At 37.6% G+C, this 23,640-nt stretch overlaps 7 protein-coding genes across 7 annotated transcripts; 2 read left to right on the top strand and 5 right to left on the bottom strand.

Moving 5' to 3' along the window:
• Positions 1-197: 197 nt before the first annotated feature.
• Positions 198-4,488, top strand: FDP41_005858 (uncharacterized protein; the record flags this gene model as incomplete). The annotated part of the gene is made up of 4 exons (XM_044709428.1): positions 198-1,524; positions 1,603-1,693; positions 1,789-3,869; positions 3,956-4,488. The coding sequence occupies 4 exons, from the start codon at positions 198-200 to the stop codon at positions 4,486-4,488; spliced, it is 4,032 nt and encodes a 1,343-aa protein (XP_044559818.1).
• Positions 4,489-4,565: 77 nt separating this feature from the next.
• Positions 4,566-9,946, bottom strand: FDP41_005857 (uncharacterized protein; the record flags this gene model as incomplete). The annotated part of the gene is made up of 2 exons (XM_044709427.1): positions 4,566-9,783; positions 9,876-9,946. The coding sequence occupies 2 exons, from the start codon at positions 9,944-9,946 to the stop codon at positions 4,566-4,568; spliced, it is 5,289 nt and encodes a 1,762-aa protein (XP_044559817.1).
• Positions 9,947-10,104: 158 nt separating this feature from the next.
• On the bottom strand, positions 10,105-16,035 carry FDP41_005856 (uncharacterized protein; the record flags this gene model as incomplete). The annotated part of the gene is made up of 1 exon (XM_044709426.1): positions 10,105-16,035. One exon carries the CDS (start codon positions 16,033-16,035, stop codon positions 10,105-10,107), a length of 5,931 nt encoding a protein of 1,976 aa, XP_044559816.1.
• A 1,956-nt stretch (positions 16,036-17,991) lies between these two features.
• FDP41_005855 (uncharacterized protein) lies at positions 17,992-19,839 on the top strand (the record flags this gene model as incomplete). The annotated part of the gene is made up of 3 exons (XM_044709425.1): positions 17,992-18,789; positions 18,853-19,553; positions 19,596-19,839. The coding sequence occupies 3 exons, from the start codon at positions 17,992-17,994 to the stop codon at positions 19,837-19,839; spliced, it is 1,743 nt and encodes a 580-aa protein (XP_044559815.1).
• Positions 19,840-19,939: 100 nt separating this feature from the next.
• On the bottom strand, positions 19,940-21,993 carry FDP41_005854 (uncharacterized protein; the record flags this gene model as incomplete). Its single annotated transcript, XM_044709424.1, has 6 exons — positions 19,940-20,328; positions 20,393-20,512; positions 20,624-20,632; positions 20,679-21,073; positions 21,237-21,342; positions 21,414-21,993. The coding sequence occupies 6 exons, from the start codon at positions 21,991-21,993 to the stop codon at positions 19,940-19,942; spliced, it is 1,599 nt and encodes a 532-aa protein (XP_044559814.1).
• A 247-nt stretch (positions 21,994-22,240) lies between these two features.
• FDP41_005853 (uncharacterized protein) lies at positions 22,241-22,681 on the bottom strand (the record flags this gene model as incomplete). Its single annotated transcript, XM_044709423.1, has 1 exon — positions 22,241-22,681. The coding sequence occupies one exon, from the start codon at positions 22,679-22,681 to the stop codon at positions 22,241-22,243; it is 441 nt and encodes a 146-aa protein (XP_044559813.1).
• Positions 22,682-22,814: 133 nt separating this feature from the next.
• On the bottom strand, positions 22,815-23,564 carry FDP41_005852 (uncharacterized protein; the record flags this gene model as incomplete). Its single annotated transcript, XM_044709422.1, has 1 exon — positions 22,815-23,564. One exon carries the CDS (start codon positions 23,562-23,564, stop codon positions 22,815-22,817), a length of 750 nt encoding a protein of 249 aa, XP_044559812.1.
• Between the last annotated feature and the right edge of the window lie 76 nt (positions 23,565-23,640).

The raw sequence follows: 23,640 nt of genomic DNA, 5'->3' as shown, positions 1-23,640 counted from the left end.
AATATTTCAATTAATCCATGCATTTTCATCATTCGGATTAGCTCTAATCATCGTTCTTTTGAAATTGGAAATTCTTCATATTTGGAAATCATCAAGAAATATTAATATTTAATCCAAACTAGTTGATTTGAATGGTTTTGCACTTACATCATGTATTTTGAATATTTAAAAACATTGACATTATTCTGTTTTAGGATATGAATTTTTCTCTATCCCATCACAAAGATGATGCCCATTCCTCGACCATAACAGGCAATGAAGAAGGAACAACAACTTGCAGCAATAGAAGTGCCACCAAAAACCCTAACGTCCATGATTCCGAATTTATTACCATTGATTTACACCATTCCGATGAGGCTACAGCACATCTTTCCTCTCAACCTGCACATGCCGCTACTCAAGCTCATGCTTTGGCTGCCACTACTAAGGATTCTCCACAAACATCCACCTTGAGTGCTGCTACTACCAACATGACCAACAGCAACGATGAAAGAGAGTTTCTATTATCCCTACATGAAACGAAAACCTCTTCTCCTCCTCACACACTTACCATAGCAGAGGTGATTGCTGCTTTTCGTACCAATGCAGAGCAAGGACTCTCTGAAGAACAAGCGCTAAAAAGATCACAAATATTTGGAAAAAACGAGTTGAAGAGTCAAGGTGGAATTAATTTGTGGAAATTAGTGCTGTTTCACACGTTCACATTTATGAATTTTATTCTTGCCATTGCTATGGTGATTTCATTTGCAGTCACTGAATGGATGGATGGAGGTGTGGTTGGATTTATTATTCTATTAAATATTATTATTGGCGTTTTACAAGAGTATAGATCTGAGAAGTCCATGCAAAAACTAAAACGTATGCAATACACTTTTACAAAAGTAGTAAGAGGTGGAGCACACAGTGAAATACCATCTCAACACCTCACATTGGGAGATGTCATCTTGTTAGATGAGGGTGATCATATTCCTGCTGATTGTAGACTACTCTATACAGCTCAATTGGAATGTATGGAAGCAATTTTAACTGGAGAGTCAGAACCTGTGAAAAAGAATGCCAATGTTGTGTTTTCACAAAATAAGGAAAGAGGGAGAAGTCGTTCTCTCCCTGTTAGTACACAACCCTCGAGAAGAAGCAGCATCACTGAAACAAATATAGGCCCTTCCACTACTGATGGAAGAAGTGTGGATGATCATACTGAAGGAAATGATGCCCCTCCAATGTTGTCTTTGGATTCAACCGTGATTACCTCATCTGCTGCAAGACCATCGATTACTCCCACCTCTCATGATGGAAAAGACAAAAAACCTAAGCAAAGACATCCAATTGTTGTGGATGTGGGTGACCGAATTAACATGGTATTCAGTGGTACAACAGTGACCAGGGGAAAAGGTCGTGCCATTGTTACTGCATTAGGAATGCAAACTGAAATTGGAGCCATTGCGCAATCGATTTCCAAACACAAAAGACAAAGATCAAAACTACAAAAAAGAATGACTTATTTGGGATTAGTTTTGGTAATTGGTATGTCAAACATTTTTCACGTGTGTTGTTAACACCTCCATCTATATTAATTGTACTCTTATCATTTTGTTCATGCAGCTGGTCTGATTTGCACAGGATTGGTTATATTGTCTGCCTATCTCCATAAATCAATGCCAATAATACCTGATGCATTGACAGTTGGAGTAAGGTAAGCAACTCTATTTCTTGAGAGGTTAAAACATAATTTAAATTACCGATGATACCACAACTATGAATACTTTTATCCTCATTTGTGAAATATAGCACTGCTGTTGCAATTATTCCTGAAGGTTTGAGCCCAGTTCTCACATTAACCATGACCATAGGTGTCATGAGAATGGCCAAACAACATGCCATTGTACGAAAATTAGATGCCATTGAAACTCTTGGAAATGTGACAGATATTTGTAGCGACAAAACTGGAACCATTTCTGAAGGAGTCATGGCTGTCAAGGAATGTATTCTCTCCAATGATATGGTTTTTCGTATTTTGGGGTACGATACTGAAATGACAGAAACATCCAAAAGCTTACAAGCGGTACAAACATTTTCGACAAACAACAACATGGCCAGTACTGCATCTGCTGCTGTTCCTACTACATCGACACCATCAAAGTGGCCATCTGCTCCATTAGTGTTAGTTAATGCAGGATTATCTCAATCGGTTTCTCAAGAACAAGAGTTTATGGATACTCTCTCACAATTACAACCCAAAATTGTGACCACGGATTATGTGAACCATGAAAACGACTTGTTAAAAACATTTCTCATGGTTTCATCCATGTGTAATGGCTGTAGTCTCTCGAAGGGTAATGTTGAAGTTCCATCTTCAAAAAGAAAGAAACCAGGAAACATTTTCAAAAGAATCAAAGAATATAAGAAGAAGTTAGGGAAAATCTTTCCTCACGAAGTCAAACCATTAAAGAGTGGAGAGAAAGAGGTGGAAGATGAGGAAGAAGAGCTCTATGTTGGAGATCCAACAGAGATTGCATTGATGACTCTCGCACAACAGTATGGATTGGGAAAGAAAAATCTTGAAACGATCGATGTTCCAAAAGAGAAAACCAGTATGGAAGAAGAATTAAAAGAGAAAGATTCCACTCACATGTTCACACTCTTCCAAGAATATCCATTCGACAGTAATTTGAAAAGAATGAGTGTGATTTATACCAAAAATGGAGAAAACGAGAGAGAACATGCGGACATCATTCAAAGCCATACGGATGCGATGGAGGACTCTCCACATGCAACAATGGAATATATTTTTGTTAAGGGAGCTCCAGAGCATGTTCTCAAATATTCCACACACTATTACCTCAGTGAGAAACATGTTGGAGTGGATCAAGTTCCATCGACTGATACGAGTAAGGATGATCAATCGACAAAACAAATAATGGCTCCAATCAGTCAAAAGTATTTAGATCATTTGAGACAACAAAATGATGCATTGGCTAAAAAAGGATTGAGAGTTCTTGCGTTAGCATTTCGACAACGAGAGCATTTACCTCATTTACTGTCCAACTCCATACTTTCCACAACAACCTCTGGTAACACTTATGAGGAAGAGAAAAAGGAGAATCCAAAAGTTCATGAACTGCAAGTGCCATTATTGAAGGATACAAAATCTGAGAATCTTTACCACACAGATCCCTCTCTCATCAATTACTATGAAAGATCTCAAGTCGAAAGAGAATTAATATTCGTTGGATTAGTAGGTATACAAGATCCTCCAAGACAAGGTGTGAGAGAATCGATCAGTGTTTGTCATCAAGCAGGAATTACTGTGAGAATGATCACTGGTGATCACAAAGCGACAGCTGTCGCCATTGCCAAGCAAGTTGGTTTAGTAACTCCTGAAATGTTGGCATCCACCTCGCCATCCAATCCAATTGCCATGAATGCACATGATTTTGATGCCTTGACTGATGAAGAGCTTAAAAACTTGAAAGAGTTACCAATTATTATTTCGAGATGCACACCAGAAAGTAAGGAACGAATGATTCATGCTCTACACCAAAGAAACAGAGGAACAGTCATGTGTGGTGATGGTATAAATGATTGTCCTTCTATTAAGGCAGCTGATGTTGGTATTGCAATGGGAAAATCAGGAAGTGACGTCATTAAGGATTGTGCAGATATTGTTTTAACGGATGACAATTTTTCAACCATTGTAGTGGCTGTTAAAGAGGGACGAAACATGTTCGAAAATATCCGAAAATTTGTGAGTCACTTATTGGCTGGAAACGTTGCACAAACTATTTTATTGGTCATTAGTTTATTGAGTGGATTGAGACCTCCATTGAATTCTATTCAAATTTTATGGCTTAATATGATTACTGGAACGGGTAAGTTGTCATCATGGTGATCACTTCTGTTCTAACACAGAAGATTCACTTTTTTTGATGGTGAATGTTCATTCCTCGTCTATTAGGTCCTGCATTTGGGCTGGGAAATGAGAAACCACGCAAACGTATCATGTCCAAAGATTTTAAAGGTAAACTATTTTCACCAGAAACAATTATTGATATTTTGTTTTTTGGAACATTGATGGGAATGATTTCTTTGGCGAATTTTCTTATATCCACCAAAACCACAAATATTCCATTAGAAGAAGCTCAAGCCATAACTTTTGTGACAGCCACCATTTTACTCTTACTACATGCGTATAATTGTAGAAATGCTAGAAGACCATTCTTTTTAGATAGTTTTTATAATAGTAGACTTTTGCATTTCTTTGTGTTGTTTGGAGCTGTTACGACCGTTTCAACAGTTTATATTCCATGGGTGAACTCGAACATTTTTCATCAGATTCCAATGCCTGTCTTTGATTGGATTTTCGTCTTGGTGGCAGCCTTAGTCTTCATGGCATTGGCAGAGATGTATAAGGGTTTCAAAAGAACATTGGTCAACACTATCAGGAGAATCAGAAACTATCGTAGTCATGGATTAGAGAACATTGCTTGAAGAGGACAAAGAATCCCATCTATTACTATCAATAAAAACACTCTTTTATGAAATTGCTGGATTTTGTTTGATCAAATTTAACTCAAATGGAAAGCATTCTGACCTTCTTGAATTGCTTTGTAGAGCTGTTCTTTGAGGATGGATTCAGAACTATATTCAGGCAACTTCAAATAATTGGTGCATGTCATGACCGAAGGCAAGTACATATCTGCCGATTTGCCACTCTCTGCTTTCTTCAACACAATTGTTAACTTGGGTCTCAAGCTTAGAATGCCTCCACAAGGCAACCGAGGAGCACCAGTGATAAATCGTAAAAAATCTCTCTTTTCTGATGGAGTCATTTGCAACAGTACCTTAAACAAATATTTCACAACTCTCGAGTTGTGAGTATAGCCATGGTCACATTTTGTTGCTTCAATCAATAATTGTTCTGTCCACTCTTCATCAGAGCCTACAAAGATGTCACTCAATTCTTTGATGTTGAAGATTTTTAACTTGTCGCTACTGTTCTCGCCCATAACTACATTAAAACCATTCCTAATATGCTCCACCTGTTGTATAACGCCATCATGTATCATGTAATTAGTGAGTAATCTCAAGTATTCGTCCAAATTGTGAAGCGTAACCTCTTTTTCTGAGCCTTTGTCTACAAGCTCAATATCTGTGCCAATGACAATGAAACTCAAACATAAATCCTCCAATCTAGTTTTTCCATCATCACCAAAGTAAATCATATTCAGTGCCTTCTCTTTCTCTTGTTTTGAGAGATTAGAGTTGTTAACTTCATGTACTTTTTTAGCCATTGTTTGCAGCTTTGACAATTGCTGGAATAGCATTGGATCAATAGACTCGATATCGTAAAACGAAAGAGATTCTCCTTTCAAAAGTTTAAGCAAAGCGTCAGAGAATGGTATATCAAGAACTCTTTCATCCAAAATTGCTCTACCTAAGAACATGCCTAAAAAGTAAAACAGACGAGCATCCCTCTCAGAAATTTTACCATTACTAAGCTTCTTGAATTTTGGATAAAGCCCAGTTTTGGTTTCTACTAGTCTGCTGAACTTCTCCTTTTCTTCTTGTTCACCAACAAAGTCATCCCTAAATATAGAGAGGCCCTGTTGCTGCAAATCTCGTGACACCAATGAATAGAGCTCTGTTGTTGGTCCAGTTCCCGTACCTACTTCGTCTTTGAATTCAAACTCAATTATTCTGTTTGTTTCAATAGATGTAAAGGCCTTGTATGCGCTTGCCAGTATATTTGGTGATCTAGATAGTCTTACTTTTTGTTTTCCAATTTGAATCAAGCGAGTTTTTCTATCTCTCGACTTTGAAAATCTGTTTTGAATCGTTTGGATAGCTCTTGCAATTCCTTTAGAAGTTAAGTCAAAGTATAATTGTCTTACATCGAATGTGAAAATAAAACTGTATCTTTCCATGAGTACATGTAGCCATGAAGGGAAGCAATCCCCAAACAAGTAATATGGGTCTTGAATATATCGTACAATTTTCGATGCAAGTTTAGGGTTTAAAAACATGCTAGAAGGTATTAGAACACGCTTCATATTCTCATTATGAGGAAGAATGGGGGCAATTTTGCTCAAACCATTCAAAATTTTCAGAAGATCGAGTAGCTCAATGGCGTCTTTTTCGATATTCTCTTCTTGAAACTTTTGATTGTCGTTACAGTGTTGTGTTATACTGTTCACTAGTGCGTCTACTTTGGATGTTTTCAGAATAGTATTAGTGTCCATAACCACATCATTGTCATCTGCTTTCTTTGTGTCTACAATTTTAAAAGTCAAATTCTGAGTTGTGTCAGCAAGATTAAGACTTGAAGGGTGTGATGATGAACAACTTTTGAAAAATACAGAAAATAAAGTACTATTTTCATCTACCAAATTACCATTCAAATATAATTGGCAAAACTTTAGCGACTTCTCTTCATCAACCATCACATCAGCAGATAAAAATGGTGTATCTAATTCTGAAGCTGGTGTTTCAATGTCGATTGTGGTAACAGTTCCAATAAATTCATCATCGTCACGTTCTGTCAAGTGGAAATAACTTGTATCAGTGCTTGAAGAATACAAGGTTTCAGGTTCCTCTTTTGGTGTTTCTCCTGCCTTAGAAATCAAGAACGAGCAAACCTCCCTAACTCTAGTTAGAGGATGTACTTGAAGAGTAATCACTTGTTTGCTTTGTTCATCTGTTAATGATAATTTAAACTGTTTGGATAGCTTGTTGATGACGGCATTGACATTAGAAGCAATGGAGCTTGTTTCGGATACGTTGATATTGAAATTTTCCACAGAATTCAATGCATCAAACAACTTTTTCACAAACTCCGTAAGATATGTGGGGCTAGTAATATTGTTCTTGCTATCAGTGTCAGCTGTTAGCATATCACTGGTGTTGCTGAAGCTCTTTGATCTAGTTCTTGTTAATGAAGCAGCAGTTTTTGGTAAATCCTCATCAAATATTCTAGCAAAAAGAAAAAGTCTTTCCTTCACAGGTCTATTACCGTCTTTTCTTGATAAATATTCGTAAATCGCATGAGCCACCCCGCTATTTAAAAACTCGAAATTAGAAACGCCATCCTCTGAAATGATTAGCTCCCTAATATTTCTGAGAAGGGATTCTTCAAGTTCTACATCTGTATCTTTGGATAAAATTACCTTTTCCAAAGAGCTAGCAATTGTTTTGAGCTTCACAAAATTTTTGCTTTCCATTTCTACATCCTTCGTCCTTTCATAATATTTGTCGAAAATCAACTGTGCCTTAGCAACAGCATAACCCACTAACTCGCTATTTTTGAATGGTGATTTTTTATGCTTCTCGCAGTAAAGACGGCTAAGCTTTGGAAGCTTGGGAAGGTCGACATGAGGTTCGACCCAAGACACTGAAATTTTTTCCGGATCTTGGTACTGTTCTTCCGATTCAGATTCGCTGCTTTGAGAGTCATTTGATTTGTTTTTGATCTTTTCGTTCTTTTCGATAGCTTCTTTTTTTAGCCTTTCTTCTTTTTCTTTTCTTTCTTGCTCTGCTTTTTGATATGCCTCTTCTGTCTTTTTTCGCATTTGATCTATTAAAAACTCCTCTTTCGAATTTGGATCTCTTCCTCCAATGGCTTTAATTCTATGAATAACTCCCTCTCTCAAGAAGTAGATATCAAAAATAGAAGGAAGTTTGCTTGATAAAATATCGGAGATTTGCAAAGCAGTGCTTACACGTGAGATGTCGTCACTAGAAAGTAGGGAGGCAAGGAACGTTGAGAATGGAATGTCTTTCAGTGTTTCGACCAACATTTGAGAAGGAGAGAAATAAATAATGGTTCCAATAATTTGCAAGAGTACATTGCTTACTTGATCGTTTTGATTCGATGAGAATATGTTGATCAAAGGCTCGAGTAATATCTCTGAGGCTGTTAGCAATAGTTCTGGTTGTTCTGTAAACAACGATTCGAGTCTATCCTGAGATGTAGGCTCTTCAGATACATATTGTGTTGGTTGGTTTGGAGGTTTCACTTCTGTCATCCTAACAAGCAGCTTCTTTCTTTGAGAATGGGATAATTGGCATGCAAACTCGTCTTTTCTTGGCAATTTTGGAAGTAATGCAAGAATAAAGTACAGAATGTCAAGTAAGCATTCATGTAAACCTCTTTCTGGAGAGAGTAAACCTGTAAGTAAATGTATTAAACCTCGTTCATAGATATCTTTCACTAATTGTGAACAAATAGATACTGATTTGAGCAGTTTCAACATCAAGCTAATGGTATTCTTAGAGGATTTGTCATTAGAAATTATTTCGGTTGCGTGGCTCAAAAGTTCAGATGAGTTGCAAATATTTAAGAGTTTTTCATCTTCCTTTAAAAATGGATAAACAATTCTTGTTAGGCAAAATATAGCGCTGTCAGTCATAGAATGTTCGGAGTTTGATAAAAATCGTGAAATGGTTGGAAGTGAATCACATGCCAGCTCGTACTGAGACTTGGAAATAGATTTACATAAGGAAGATGCAATTCTCAAAATTTTCTTTTGCATGTCCATACCGAAAAAGTCAATATAAGTGAGTGAAGCCATCAAGACGCCTTCTTGAAGCAATGAGGAACCATATTGATGAGATAAATGTTCTATCATTTGAATAGATAATTCTGCCAAATCAATGTATTCAATCGAAAGAATTTTTTGAGAAATAACATTGATGCCTCCATTGGACGCTACAATTGAGCATGAGGGAGGATAAATATCCATAGTGTTGAGAAGAGTTCTTGCTGACAGCACCATAAGATCATAACTCTCATTACTGGACAATATGTTTAACAACTCTGGGATAAAACGATCAATACCCATTCTGGATAGGGCTTGTTCATTGGATATGGCAATAATGTTACAAAGCTCTGATACGGAATCAAACTGTCTTGTTGGGTTGCTGTAATCTTTTAATCCCTGAATAATATCTTCCAATTGTTCTGTGGGAACAGCAGTTCCTCTCGCGATATGATGTCCATAATTTTGAATTATATTCTCCAATGTCGATTGGAATGTATTGGACTGTGCGGATGAGTTATCAGACATTGTGCTTTCGCTATCTGTTTCAAAGTGTTCGTCTTGATCGCTGCTATGTTCCGAATTCAAATTACTGCTGCCTGCCGATGGAGTAGAAAGTTCAGTGCTGAACAATGGAGTATTTTTAGATTTTTTTTTGTTTTTTGATTTTGGGTGGAAGCCTTTGAGAGAGCGAACGATTTGCCAATGCGAGGGTCTATTCAATGATGATGATGATGAAGAGGCTCCTGGTGATGACGATGAAGAGGAAACTACTACCACTGAAGGAGATGAAGAAGCAATATTTGGGTTCTCCTTCAAGGTATTTGTTGTGGGATCGGAACTATTTACAATAAGGTGGCTTCTTGTTCTACTACTCGTGCTTGAGATGCTCTCGGAAGAAGAAATTTCTTGATCGTTAGGTGAATCTTTTGTATGAAATGATGATTGTTGTTGGAAAGAGTTCTTTTTCTTTCTCTTCTTCTTTCGGGATGAATTGCTTGCTCCTTGCAAATTGTTCTGAACCAACAAATGACTGTCCGAGTGAACCTGTTGCAAAGGAATTTCAGGATTCTGCAAGGTTTGTAAACCACTACTACTTCTTGATGAAGAGAAAACAGTATGATTATCACTACTATTACTTGTTGAGTGTTGTCCGATTGATGTTTTTTCAAACGATGAAGAATAATTTGTACTTGTGGATGCTGCTTGTGAAACAATGCTGGAAGTACTGTTTTGGGAATGTTGCTTTCTGGGAAGAAGAAAACATGTGATTCAATGAAGGATTTAAAAATTCAATCATCGGAATATTTTCCTTGTGTTTATGTATCATGTTAGACTTACTTTTTGCGTTTGTTGTTTTGTTGTTGTTTTCTGTGATTTCTCTTTCTTTTGGTGCCTTCTTTTTGTGGCATGAAGAGAGTGAAGAGTTTTTTTTTCTAACAATAACTCGAATTGTAACAAGATGCGCCACCTAGGTGAGTTCAAACAGAACGAATGATGATAGTTTCTAACCTAATTTCTATTAGAAATTTAAGAAATAAAAAGATTTAATGAAACATTATTTTACAAATTAAAGAGTCATAAACAAAGTGTACAAGATAGATACAACGATCAACAACAATGAGCATCCCATGGTGGTCGATGCTGCGACCGATGTCTTTGGCTTGGTGGTGGACTTGCTGGTCTTTGGAGTAATTGGAGATGAAGCAGTAGCAGGAGCAGTGTATTGACTGAGAGCATAGGTACCATCTTTTGTCACTTGAATCGTTGCGGAGGTGGAGGTCACAGCTTGAACAGTACAAGAAGTATCCTTACTGAACACCTTCGTTGAGTTATTCCAAATGTTGCAGACATAGTAAGATGTAGCAGTATTGGTGTAGCTTCCACCCATCGTGATGGTCATTGTTGTTCCAGAGACTGAGACAGTAGCACCAGTATCTTCATTATCGAAAACAATTTCAAACAATGGTGAGAGAATATTAATGGATTGTGGATAGATCAACTTGTAAAGGTTAGACATTTGCTTAATTCTAATACCAAGAGTAGTGACTGATGAAACAGCAGATGCAAATGTTGAAGAGAATGAAACTGCAACTGGAGATGAAACAGTATCCGAGAAGGATGAGCTTGATGACACTGAAATCTTACGAGCATAGGCAATCAAGTCAGTGCTTGCAGAAACAGATGCATTTTGATCAGGAACTAAACTCTTCATCATGGCAGTTTGTAAAGTGTTGGCATTGTCAATAATGCTTTGAGCTTCGCTAGCAGTGGTCTTGACACTTCTTGCTGCAGGAGTTCCCATAATATTCTTAATGAAGCTTGACAAGGAGACAACGATCGAATCGACAAGATCAGGAGAGATTGGTTTTGAGGAACTTGCCAAAGCATTCAAGCTTGAAGCAGTACTTTGCAACATTTGTCCTCTCGTGTTTGAATCGACAAGATCCAACTTGGAAGTTGCAGTGGTCAAGAATGAAATGGTTTCAGCAGCATCTTCAACTGTCACTGCAACAGCAGAACGTTGAGCCAACACGGATGTAATCACATTCACAAGGAAGTTCTTAATTTGAGCAACCACATTGGCACTCATGGCAGAATTTGGAATGTTTGCCAAAGTACTCAAAGCAGCAACACTGTTAGCAGTCGAATCAGTGGCAGTGGAACTTTGGTTCAAGAAATTCAAAGCAGCAGTTCCGCTGGTCAAATCTGGTGGGTTAGAAACAACAGAAACTTCAATATCACTGTAAGCATTCTTGGAGTCGTACACTCTAGCTCTAATTCTAATCTTCTTGTTGATTCCATATCCTGGTGGAAGTTTGGTAGTAATTTGGTTATCGGTAGTTCTTCCTGACAAGCTTCTCCAAACACCACGATTCAAGTCATAGTAATAGTATTGATAAGTCAATGGAGCATCAGCATCATACCATCCGTCGCATGTAATTGTGACAGGATCCATACCAGCTGAACTAGTGGAAGGAGAGGCAGTAATTGAACCTGGCATTGGAGGACTGTTCACACTGAAAACAAAGACAGCATAACCTGTAGCACCACCAGCACTGACATCGACACGGATTTGATATTCAACGCCTGCAGCAATATAATCTCCTCTAATGATCAATGAACGACTTTTAACTCCAGTAACAGTTGTGTCAGAATTCAATTCAAATCCATCCGTCAATGATGACCATTGGAATGAAACTGGGCCACTCATAGGAGAGAAACCAATCAAATCAACAAAGAATGGAACGTTGACACCAAGTGGAACAGAGCTTGGAATCCAATCGAATCTTCCAAGTCTAATATATGGATTCAATACAACATAGGACACCATGCTGACATCCACATTGACAGATGTACTTCTTGAACCCTTGCTATAAGTAATAGTGAAAGTATATTGTCCAGCAGAGAGAGAACCAGCACTAATGACAGCCTTCTTGTTGACCACAAGGTTTGCAGTGTTGAGAGAGCAAGCGGCAGCTGCAACTGCATCAAAACAGGTAATTGTAAATGTTTCAGAACCAGAAGCTTGAGCAGGATCGAATGATCTTGATAAATCAAGAACAAGTTGGCTGGATGTAGAAGCTTGCTTATAATAACCTCCTTCAACTAACAAGACAAGATCAGGAGCAACCACAGTCACAGTGACTTGAGTTTCGTAGAATGAAGAAGCAGAAACTGCAGAAACAGCCTTAACACTAAAGACGTAATCACCAGCTGCGGAGAATGCATTTTGGAGGAACACCAAAGCTCTGTTCGAATCTCTAAGAGTCATTTGTGCATTAGCAGGTCCAGAAACTTGAGTCCAAGTCCAAATGAGAGTTCGATCGTAGTAGTAACAGGATGGATATTCCACATAAGGATAAATGCTAAAGATTGAACCCATATTCACAATACGAGAATCACCACCAGGAATACGAACAATAGGAGTAGGAGTACCCGAAACACCAAAGGTTGAAGTAGCAGTGGATGAATAATTGAAAGCACTGGTGACAGTGACTGAAAGTGTGTAAGTACCAGTCGAAAGTGCTGAAGCATCAAAGAATCCGAAACTACCAGTCAAAGTTGCTAATTTAGCATTGATAGCAGTAAGTGAACCAGGACCAGTCAATGACCAAGAGAATGACATTGGTCTTCGATCAAAGGAATAGGAAGCAGAAGCATCAAAGAAGAAAGTGCTGCATGATGAAATGTTTCTTGGAGTACGTAAAAGAGCAACAGGAGTAGGAAGTGACAAGGATCCACTCACTGGTAAAGTTCTTGTCAAATCACCATTTTGAAGAGTAATACTATCACCTGGCATCAAGCTTGAAGCACCTCCCAAAACGACAAGGAACAAATTGTTGGATCGATCTTCCCATCGACACATTGGATAGGAACCAAGTTTGGCTAAGGTTTGAGGACTGAAAATAGCAGTACAATCGATTTGGTTGGTTGGTGATGGGAAAGCCAAAGAGAATCGAATTCGATCACCTTCACTTCCAAAGGTGGCACTTGTTCCAACGTAAATGTTACATTTAGCACCCATCCATCCACTTTGACATTGAGAGCATGAGGAACCAGCGAACATACCCAACAAGTTGTTGGAATTACAATTACAACCTCCATTGGAAGTACAAACACCATTTCCGCTACATGTCTTCATAGGATCACAAGTGACATTACAGAATGGACCAAAGAATCCATCCTTACAAGTTCTACAATATGGACCATTGAAATTTCCAGTACAAGTACAAGTGTAATCAGGATTACAAGTACCTCTTCCAAAACAAGTGGCATCAGCAGAACAAAATCGATCGGTACATTGAGCACCACTGTAAGAAGGTTGACACATTTCACAATTAGCACCACCCCAATAACCAGTAGTCGATGAGGCATTACAAGCACACATTTGTGGACCAATACAAATACCATGACCAGAACAAGGTGGTTTAGAACCATCACCACAAGTGAATTGTTCACATCTTTCACCAAAAGCACCATTCTTACATTGGCACTTGTTTGGAGCCACACAAGCACCATTTCCTGAACAGACATACTTGTTCAATGAATCCACACCAAAACAAGTTGGTCTTTCACAAAACATTCCAGTATATCCAGCAGCACAAACACCACATTCTGGACCAGCAAAGTTAGGTTTGCATTGACAAGTGTTTGGAGCCACACAAGCACCATTTGAATTACAAGCACCAATCGACTTTCCAAAACATAAAAAGTTTTCACAATTGAAACCAAATCGATCGGGAGGACATTGACACATGTTTGGTCCAACGCATTTACCAGCACCTGAACAGACACTTGCAGAGTAAGCAGGAATACCATTACAAATGAAGGTTGAGTTACTTGGTGGAGCAGTATCATCACAGTTACTGCCAAATCTACCAGGATAACATTGACAAGTGTTTGGAGCCACACATTTACCAAAACCAGAACAAACATTTGGAGCAGTTGCAGCAATACCATTACAATAAACGGAAGAGAGCATGAGATAAGGATAATAGAAAACACCAGGAACAACATCCAAATTAGCACACACAGAATTACCTTCAATGAAAGCAGGAACATTCAATGGATTGAGAGAGACAGAGTCTTGAACCGCAATACCCACTGGAAGACCATTCAACATGACTGGAGTGGATTGTGGATATGGATTCAAACACACCTTCACATTCTTTAAAGGAGTATTGAAAGAAATACCATGTCCAAGAATTGAACCAATTTGAGTATTGTTAAAACCGTAAATGTTGATTGCATTCTTTGGACTTCTCAATGAGGCAATTACATCCACAAAGGTAATATTGACGAGTTGTGATTGTGGAGGAACCATCACATAACCATTTTGCAAATTGTCAAAAGCAGTTCTGTTTTGCATATAGCTTGGAATCAACGCAAGAACCTTATCAACATAGGTGAAAGGACCACTCATGGTATCGCATGGAGAACTCTTGTAAGAAGTACACTTGCAAGCAACAAAGGTTGCAACACTCTCATGGAAGTTGGTGAGACATTTCATTTTCATATTGACCAAATCTTGTCTCTTTGAGGCAATCATGTTGAAATTAATCAAGTCAAAGACACCACTTGAAGTGACTGGAGTCCAACGCCATTCTCTTTGATGAACCATTGTTCTGTTGGCAAAATACAAAGGAACAGCCATTGACTTTTGCCATTGTCCTTGAATCCATTGGAATGAATCTGTTGGACCACCATTCGAACACATCATATTGGTGCAAGAAGTGATAGGAAGGAAAGAATTCTGACCAAAACGGCAAACCTTATACTGGGAGCATTCATTTACATTTCTTGGAGGAACTAGTTCGAAATATCCGCTTCTACACTTGTTATTATTTACATTGTTCAATGGAACCATAAAGTTATTGTTCATGGTAACGTTGAATTGTTGTGGTAGATCAGCAGAACCTGTACAATTACACATATTGATCATGACATTCAAATTACAACCCACTGGGCATGCATTATTTACAACTGGAACAGCACAAATTGGACTTTGAGAGATCCAACCATTACATACTCCACTCTTTTGACAAGTGACTTGATCGGTACAGTTGAAGCATGGAATGTTACATTCATGAGACAAGTCACATTCAGCAACTGAAACAACATGTTGTTGAGCACCGCACAAAACAGTGTCAAGACAAGCCATTTCAGAATCCAAATGGGTACCATAATCATCGACTGGATAGTCCTTGCATTGTAGTGGAGATTTACAAGCAAAACAAGTTTGATTCTTGGATGAGCAATCATTGAATGGACAAACATCTGGAACACCACTCTCACAACTCACTTGACTCTTCACTGTTGGATCCACCATTTGAGTATTACGATCAAAACATTGTCCAATGAGGAGACCTTGACTTTGCATGGCTGCGAAAATATCAGAAGCAGTCGAGTTGGCAGCAATACCAAGTCCCTTAGCAAAAGATGGCAACACATAAGGACCATAGACAGGATTAGTGACCAAACAATTAAGAAAAGCGACAGGATTCAAACCATCAAATTTGCAACCATCCGTTTGATACACTTGATCAGCTTCACGACGAATCATTTCATCCAAAGAACCAGAGGAACACAAAGAGGCTCTTTGCTCCACAGGAGTGAAGGACAAACCAGCTTCAAAGGAAACGTCTGAAATACAAGAGAGAGCACCATTCGAACGAACATCCCAAACTGCACTTGCCACAGTTCTTCGAGTACAACATTGTTGAGAGCTACCACCACAACATGGTTCAGAGGCATAACTTGGATTTGATGGTGGCAACAAACAAGCACTTGTAAAATCGACAATGGTCATGGCATTCTTATCAGTCAAACCCTTTCTAATCTCGTTCAAACAAGCACTTTGATTTTGAACCTTATTAATCACATCATAGGCTGACAATCCCAAAGAACTGTCTCTCAGACCCTTCATATCATTCTGTACACCTGGAGGATCGCAAAGAGCAGCCTCTACAACAGATGGATGAATACAACAACCCATCATGATGAATACTATATACAAGGAAATACAACCAATAAACATGGAGAAGAGCCATGGTTGAGAAGAGAGGATGGCCCTTTCTCTATGATACAATAGAGAAGAACAAGGTGCAATCTTCATCATGGCGAGACACTTGGTTTGTTTTTTTCGTTGTTGGAGATTTTGTTCGAGTGGTTATCTTTCAGATTTATAAGAATTTGAAAGGTGTTGTTGTTGTTATTGTTGTATACAACAACTATTAGAGTGTATGTGTGATAACATTGATGAGAAATGTGGTGGTAAATCCTTCATTGATTGAGATTGATGGACAGTATGAAAATTCCAACGAATACAAAGCAGAGAGAGAGGTTCAAGAGAATGGACGATCCTTTCTTCAACGTTCAACTAAATCCTTGCTCGTGATGAACTTTTTGTGAATCTCTTCATCTCCACGATGTGCACAAGTTTGGAATTCTTGCTCCTCTTGAGGCGACTACAATACGAATCAGTGCATGTCAAGTGGTGTTGTAGTTTTTGGCGGCAACGAGTGGCGTTGTCATCTCTTGACCGTTTGAACCTTGGAATGCATTGTGTTCTGAAAGATGTTGATGTCCTCTCTCGAAGGTAGTTCTGATTTATGAAGAGCATTTCATTTTGTTTGGAAAATGTATATTTGTGAAATAATTCGACTTTTATGTCGACTGATGTGAAATGTTTTACGGGAATGGCGATGTTGCACGAGTGAATAGGAGTGACTCATGATCCAACAGGTTGAATGAGCACATGTTGTATGGATTGTTCGAGGGAATTAAATTGTGAAGTGTATCGTCAATAACAACATCTGGAATGTGAATGAAATCCATTAACAATAATAATTACAAGAGAATTATATGTGGTTAATTCGGTGATGGTGATCATCTTGGATTTGACTTTAGAGGCACCAGCGAAATGAATATTTTTCAGACTTTGGAAATAATTGAAACTGACAATATTCACAACTGTTGCACAGATTTAATTCCATCCAATTCAATATACTTGGAATAGTTCATTTTGTATATTCAGTTTATGTTTCAGAAACAACTATTCTCTTGGAGTATATTGTCTTCTTTCATTGCGTCGTCAACAGTTGTTTAAAGACGGTCATCACTCACTTAACAATTAAGGTCAATTAATAAAACCGCTTAAGAGAAAAAATTAAGCAACAGCCACAAACGAAAAGAGCAATTTAAACATGTTCAAAGGGTTGCACGTCTTTCTGTCAGCACACTATTCTCGCAAAATCTATATCCCCATTACCTGAACTCCTTTTTCACTTGCTCGACAAACTTGGTGGTGAGTGGGAACTATAAAAATAGATTTCTTTCGCTCCAAAGACTTTTGCTTCCAATCTCTGAGAGCTGTGTTAAAAAATCCTTCCGATCGCTGATTCAACTTGTTTGTGTTGTGCATCCAGTTGTGATTGAAGGGAGAAAACAAAAAATCAAACAGCCTCATCAATACGCATCGTATCATCATCATCCATAATAACTATTCTCTAATATATTTGATCTAAGGTTGATCCCATCGCGAACACTGAGTGGCGGCGTAACATCATCGTTTGATCATTCAAAAAATATTCGTCCCTGAGAAGAAAATTTTTAGTTTGCGGAATTGAGCCTTGCAACAACCATTTCCTAACAACAACCTCTCATCATCATCTTCCAAGATCTATTTTTGTTGTGTTTCTACAACAACCTACGAGGAATTCTTTACTATCATTAGGTTGGAGGATTTTGAGGTGCTTTTAAACCGATCGGTGGTTATTATTAATATCGTTGTTGGTTGAAACACAATTATCACCACTCATCAACTCACATCTTATTATCGTATTATTCAGCAAACATTAATTTATCATCGCCACATCATCGGTGATCCATCATACACATAATAATAATTATTTCGTCACTGTTTTGAAAATTGATGATAGTCTTTGAATCAACAATGCAACAAGCATGCACAAATCCAGCAGCCACAACAGCAGCATCTAGTAGCAATCCTAAGAAAAAGCCCTATAAATCTGCTCTCCGTGAGGAGATGGCTAAAACATTTGGAAAGTTCATTGTGCAGGAAAGAGAACAAAAAGTATCAAATAACAAGTTAATAGAAGCAAAACCCAAAACAGCATCAACTGATTTCCGTCCTACAATTTGTGTCTTCAGTAATGCACTCGCAGATGATACACCACATTCTTCTGTAGGCGGTATGAACCAGACCATATTTGATAAATTTACAACACCAAACATTGCTCGCCATGACTCTCTCACTTTTCAGTATACAACATTTTCAGAGGATGACGATGAGTACACCCAACCGATTACTGATATCAATGAGTTCGTTCAGAAGTTTCTATCCAACACAGACGATGAAGAGGAATATGACGACGGAGATGGATTTGCTCTGATTACTACATCGAAACCCAAACCATGTGCAAAGTTTGACACTTTTACTTCAAACTCCGACTCTCAATTTGATGACTTTGAACCCACAACACCAAAGACCAGAACAAATATCTCCACTTTTGATTTCACAAGTGCACCAACTAACGTTTCTTCTAATATGTTTGACGAATGTTCATCATCGTCTTCATCGTCGTATGATACGTTTACATCGGAAGAAGGATCCAACAACAATAGTTGGTCAGGAATGACACGAAAGCCATCCGGACAGGCTCCAAGAAAAGCCAGTGTAGCTCTGTTTGCAAAGCCAATAGAGACCGATAGATTAGACGATGAGTTTCAAGTAAGTAATGTCTGAGATCATAACATTTCTAAATTGATCACTACACTTGCGATCATTCAATAGGCTTTAAAGAAATTCGAAACAAGATTGCAAAGAAAAAGTGGTATGCATACCAGTGGATACCGCCAACACAATCTTTCTAAAAACAGATACAAGAATATTTTACCAAACGAGAATACTAGAGTTTTATTGAAATCAAGAGAACGCTTAGAACCTGGATCTGACTATATCAATGCAAATCACATTATTACTCACTCAACCCAACATTTTAAACACATCAAATTATCATCTCCTCCAACGTACATCGCTACTCAAGCCCCTCTTCCCTGTACATTTTGCGATTTTTGGAGAATGATTGTCGAACACAACAGTACAATAATTGTCATGCTAAGTAATGAAATTGTTTCGTCTGATTCAGAAAGCGACGGCGAAGCAAAAGAAGGTACTGACCTATTTGATCAATGTTTCAACAAGAACAAAGTGAACAAGTACTGGCCTTCTCTGCATGAAAAGAAACAATATGACGAAGTTACAGTGGAGACCATTTTACAGGAAGTAACACCGTACGACTTCACTTACAGACAGTTTTTAGTTTATCATGAAACACTACCGAGCTCAGGAAGATTAGTGCATTTTTATCAATACACAGGATGGCCTGATATGGGAGTTCCTGACAATACTGATTCATTTTTTAAATTAATAGAATGTATTGATAATCTGAAAAAGCGACCTGATTATATACCCGGTCCAATAACTATCCATTGGTATGTTATATTTAATATTTCATTTATTTTAACACAAAGTAGTTCTGCTGGTGTTGGTAGGACAGGAACATTTTGTACAATACATATTCTTCTTTCACAGTATAAGGAATATTTACGACTATCGAAAGAAGAACGAGATAATGATACACATTTTGATTTTAATATTTATAAAATCGTAAAGCAGCTCAAAAATTTGAGAGTAGGAATGGTACAAAGAAAAGAGCAGTACCGTTTCTGCTACACAGCTGTTAGAGATGGTATTAATCACATACACCAGAACTTATAGCTTAATATTGAAAGGTTTCAGGCATGTCCTGTGACTCGAATTTTTGAACGCTTACGAACATTTTTGAGTGTGTTACAATCGAAAATTGTTATCACCTAATTTATTGCCGAGAGCTGTTAATAAACGGCAGGATGTACTCACTGAGTGTCTGTAGAACGAAATCATTTTGTTGCTCTTCTGTCAATGTCAGTGCATATCCGGTTATGAATGGATGTCTCAAAATGTCGTCGTAGGTTGGCCTTTGTTTTCTATCCACCTTCAAGCAACTGGAAACAAAGTCAAGCATGACCTGAGAAGCAGAGTGTTTTCGTAGCTCAGTAATGTGGCATGTCACAAATTTTTCAAAGTCACTAAAGGAATTCCACTTGAATGGAAAGGTAACCGAAGGCTTCTTGCCTGTAAACAACTCTACCAACACAACTGCACTGCTCCACAAATCACAGTCATAACTATAAGGCTGTTCAAGAAGCCGTTCTGGACTCAGGTAAACTAAAGTTGATACCAAAAAGCCAAATTAACTGTCAGAGTACACATAAAAACTGAGGTTCCTTACCTGTTGTTCCGCATATTGTATAGTAATCGGACATGAAACTAATGCCACCACCGGAGGTTGTTTTGATGTTGGCAAGTCCAAAATCAGTGATTTTGACTTCTCCTCTAGAATTTACAAGAACTATTCATGTTTTTTTGAGACTACAAAATGTGTTGTTTGAAAACTTACTATTCGAAGGCTGACCATTTGTTGAAACCAATGATTAAAAAGCAACAGAGGACCTCTCCTTACTTACTTTAACTATTGAAAATAGTGTCACCAAATTAAAATAATCAAAATCACTTACTATCACGGTGAATAATATGCTTTTTCCTTAAATATCTTAATCCCTCCAATACTTTACGTATCATTATACTACATTCCATCTCTGTGAGAATATTTCCAGCCGCAAACCGTTGTACGTATTTCGCCGGATTTTTAATAATTCGTCCACATATCGATTTTAGAACATCAACATTTTTGAAAACTTCAGCCGTTGTTGGATAATCTGCATTGGTTATTGAGCTATTTGGTGGAAATAAACTTGGTTTCTCAGCTATTGTCTTGATCAGAAAGAATTTCTGAGTATTCATGAGTTCGATAAGTTTTGAAAAATTTCCAACATTCATAAATTCCATCACCAAATTGAAAAAGTTGTCTCTAAAAAAGCATTCATATAATTTTACGAGAAAATCACTTTGACTGTAGTTGTGATTAACGTGTGATCATGAGTGTGAATTTTTGGAATGCATACATGTTAACGATTTCAAATATAATGTTCATATGGAACCAAAAGATTGAATTAAATATATTCCATGTAGTATGATTAGTGTGATCACTCACATACACACACTCTTGAACATACCTGCTATAAATGGCATGAAACTCTCTCCAAATATTCTTTTCATCGGATAATTTAAATGGAATTCTTTTGATGGCATAGAATGAGAATGGAGGAGTAATGGTTCTTACTGAATTAAAGTTTCAATTTTTCATCAAGAATTGTGTGTGAACATTTATAAAATTCATAAATGTCACCTACCAATAGAAACACTTCCAAATGCACCCTTTCCAACATCTTGCATGGATGTTAAATCAAGATCAAAAACACTAATTTCTTTCTTTTTTAATTTCAATACATTGGAAGTATCATCTTGATGATCATTGTTGACAGTCATGTCATTGACAATCACGTTTTCAATTCCATTCTCTCCGATAGAATACACCAATCTATTTCCTAATAATTGTTTTGTTATGGTTGAATCTGTTTTAAATGTCGTTGTAGAGTCCACTTCTTCATCAACTTTCCATGGATCTGTAAAAATTGACAAGTTGACAGGACGTTGAAAGAGAGGATGTGGTTGAGTGGTTGTATGTTCAAATGCTTGTTGAGAGGTTGAATGTAAAGGTGGAGTTTCATCCACCATGGCATTCGAGTCTTCATTGGTGAAATTATTTAAAACACAATCACGGACGATTTTTGAAAATCCACCCGATTGACGATTTGAATCATTTGTTTGCAATTGGTGGTGATGATGATGGTGTTGTTGTTGATAGTCGTCATGGTGTCGATGATCCTTGGATTGTGTGGAGGATGAATTTGACAAAGATGAAGGAAACATTTTTTTCTTTATATTGAATATAAGGAGAAGTGTTTGAAGAAGTGTTCGTTCGCGAACGATGGACATTAGGTTCGTGGAAGGATATGAATCATTGAGAAATGCCGAGCTCAACATTTGGAGTGTGTTAAGTACTGGGTAACAAGAGACATCACGTGCACGTGTTTGCTACAACAAACATAGGGTCATTCCTTGTGGATATGCATTGTCGGAATATATATATCGAAGAAAAATTCATCAATGTAATTGTTTAATTGTTCACTCTTTCTTTGAATCCACACTTTAAACATTCATAAAATACCGTTTGACCTTCATCAGCAGAACGTAATTGCATGGTAAAGAACTTTCGTTGGGAATGTCCACATTTTGGACATGGTTCATTAATAATTGAAAATTCATTTCCTGATGATTTTTCTTCTTTCAATCGTTCTTCTAATTCTTGAATTTTGGATTTACGTGGAATTGTCATCTTGAATGAAAATTGAACCGAGTCATAATCGGAAATATTAAATCGTGTTCCACAGCAAGAACAGGCCCAGTCCGTTACCGTAGGGGCTGTAGGAAATGATAGCAGCGTTCCGCATTCATGACAAAACATTTTAGATGCATAAAAGTGAATATCGGAAGAGGCATGGGGAGTGTGTTGAGAAGTTGTTAGCGATGATGAAGAAGAGGAAGAAGAGCTGTTCATTTTTTTTGAGTCTTTGAAGAGCGTGTAAGCAAAACAATCATAATAGTACTACTGTTGTTTACTTTGAAAATGGTAGGTCTACAAAATATACAAGATCGTGCTCTGCTACTTCTATGAATGAGCAATGAAGGGCTTAATCGACCATTTGGTCTTCGACCTTCTTGGATGAGGTATCTAATAAATTCAAATAATTTTCAATGGCATCATCTTCATAGATTGTAAATTTGAAATCCTTTCCAACAACTGCCACACTACAATTCTTTGTTGTCAATTCGACATTGTCTCCTGTAGTTCCTTTAAGAGCTTTCAAAGCATGAACAATTAATTCTTGAACATTATTAGTAAAAGTGGCGTAATTTTTCTCGAAATAGGTCTTGGCACTTTGAGATCTTGCTCCTATAGCAATGGCCTTGTAACTATACAAATTTCCACTTGGACATGTTTGATACAAATGTGTTCCAGTTTCATCATATCCTGCGATTAATAATCCAACACCAAATGGACGACCGGAAGAGTTTTGTGTGCTCTTTTGAGATTTATCAGCGATCTTATTGGCCAATCTTTGTACAGGCATGAATGTATCATAGACATATTGATGACTCATACATTCATTTCTCATATATTTACTTAAGACACGACCATCAGCAGCCAATCCGGCAATAGCGATACCGACATGATCATCAATCTTGAAAAGCTTCTTTTGATAGCTTGAGAGTTCGGCATGAGGAGCTCTCTTCAATGTGGCCAATACAACATAATCTTGAGTTTTCACTCCTACTGCAGCACTTCCTTGCTGGACAGCCTCCATTGCATATTCAACTTGATGCAATCGGCCTTGAGGACTCCAAGTCGTAATATCGGTATCGTATTGATTTCTAAACATTTTTTGTTGTTTCTTTTTTCTATTTTTAATTTGTTATTTCCACAGAGAACAATCATCAGAGGCCATGATGGGGATA

Source organism: Naegleria fowleri, assembly GCF_008403515.1.
Source record: "Naegleria fowleri strain ATCC 30894 chromosome Unknown tig48, whole genome shotgun sequence".
NCBI classification, from domain to species: Eukaryota; Heterolobosea; class Eutetramitea; order Acrasida; family Naegleriidae; genus Naegleria; species Naegleria fowleri.
Note: the sequence above shows the minus strand (reverse complement) of the source record. Positions and strands in the feature narration are given on the sequence as shown.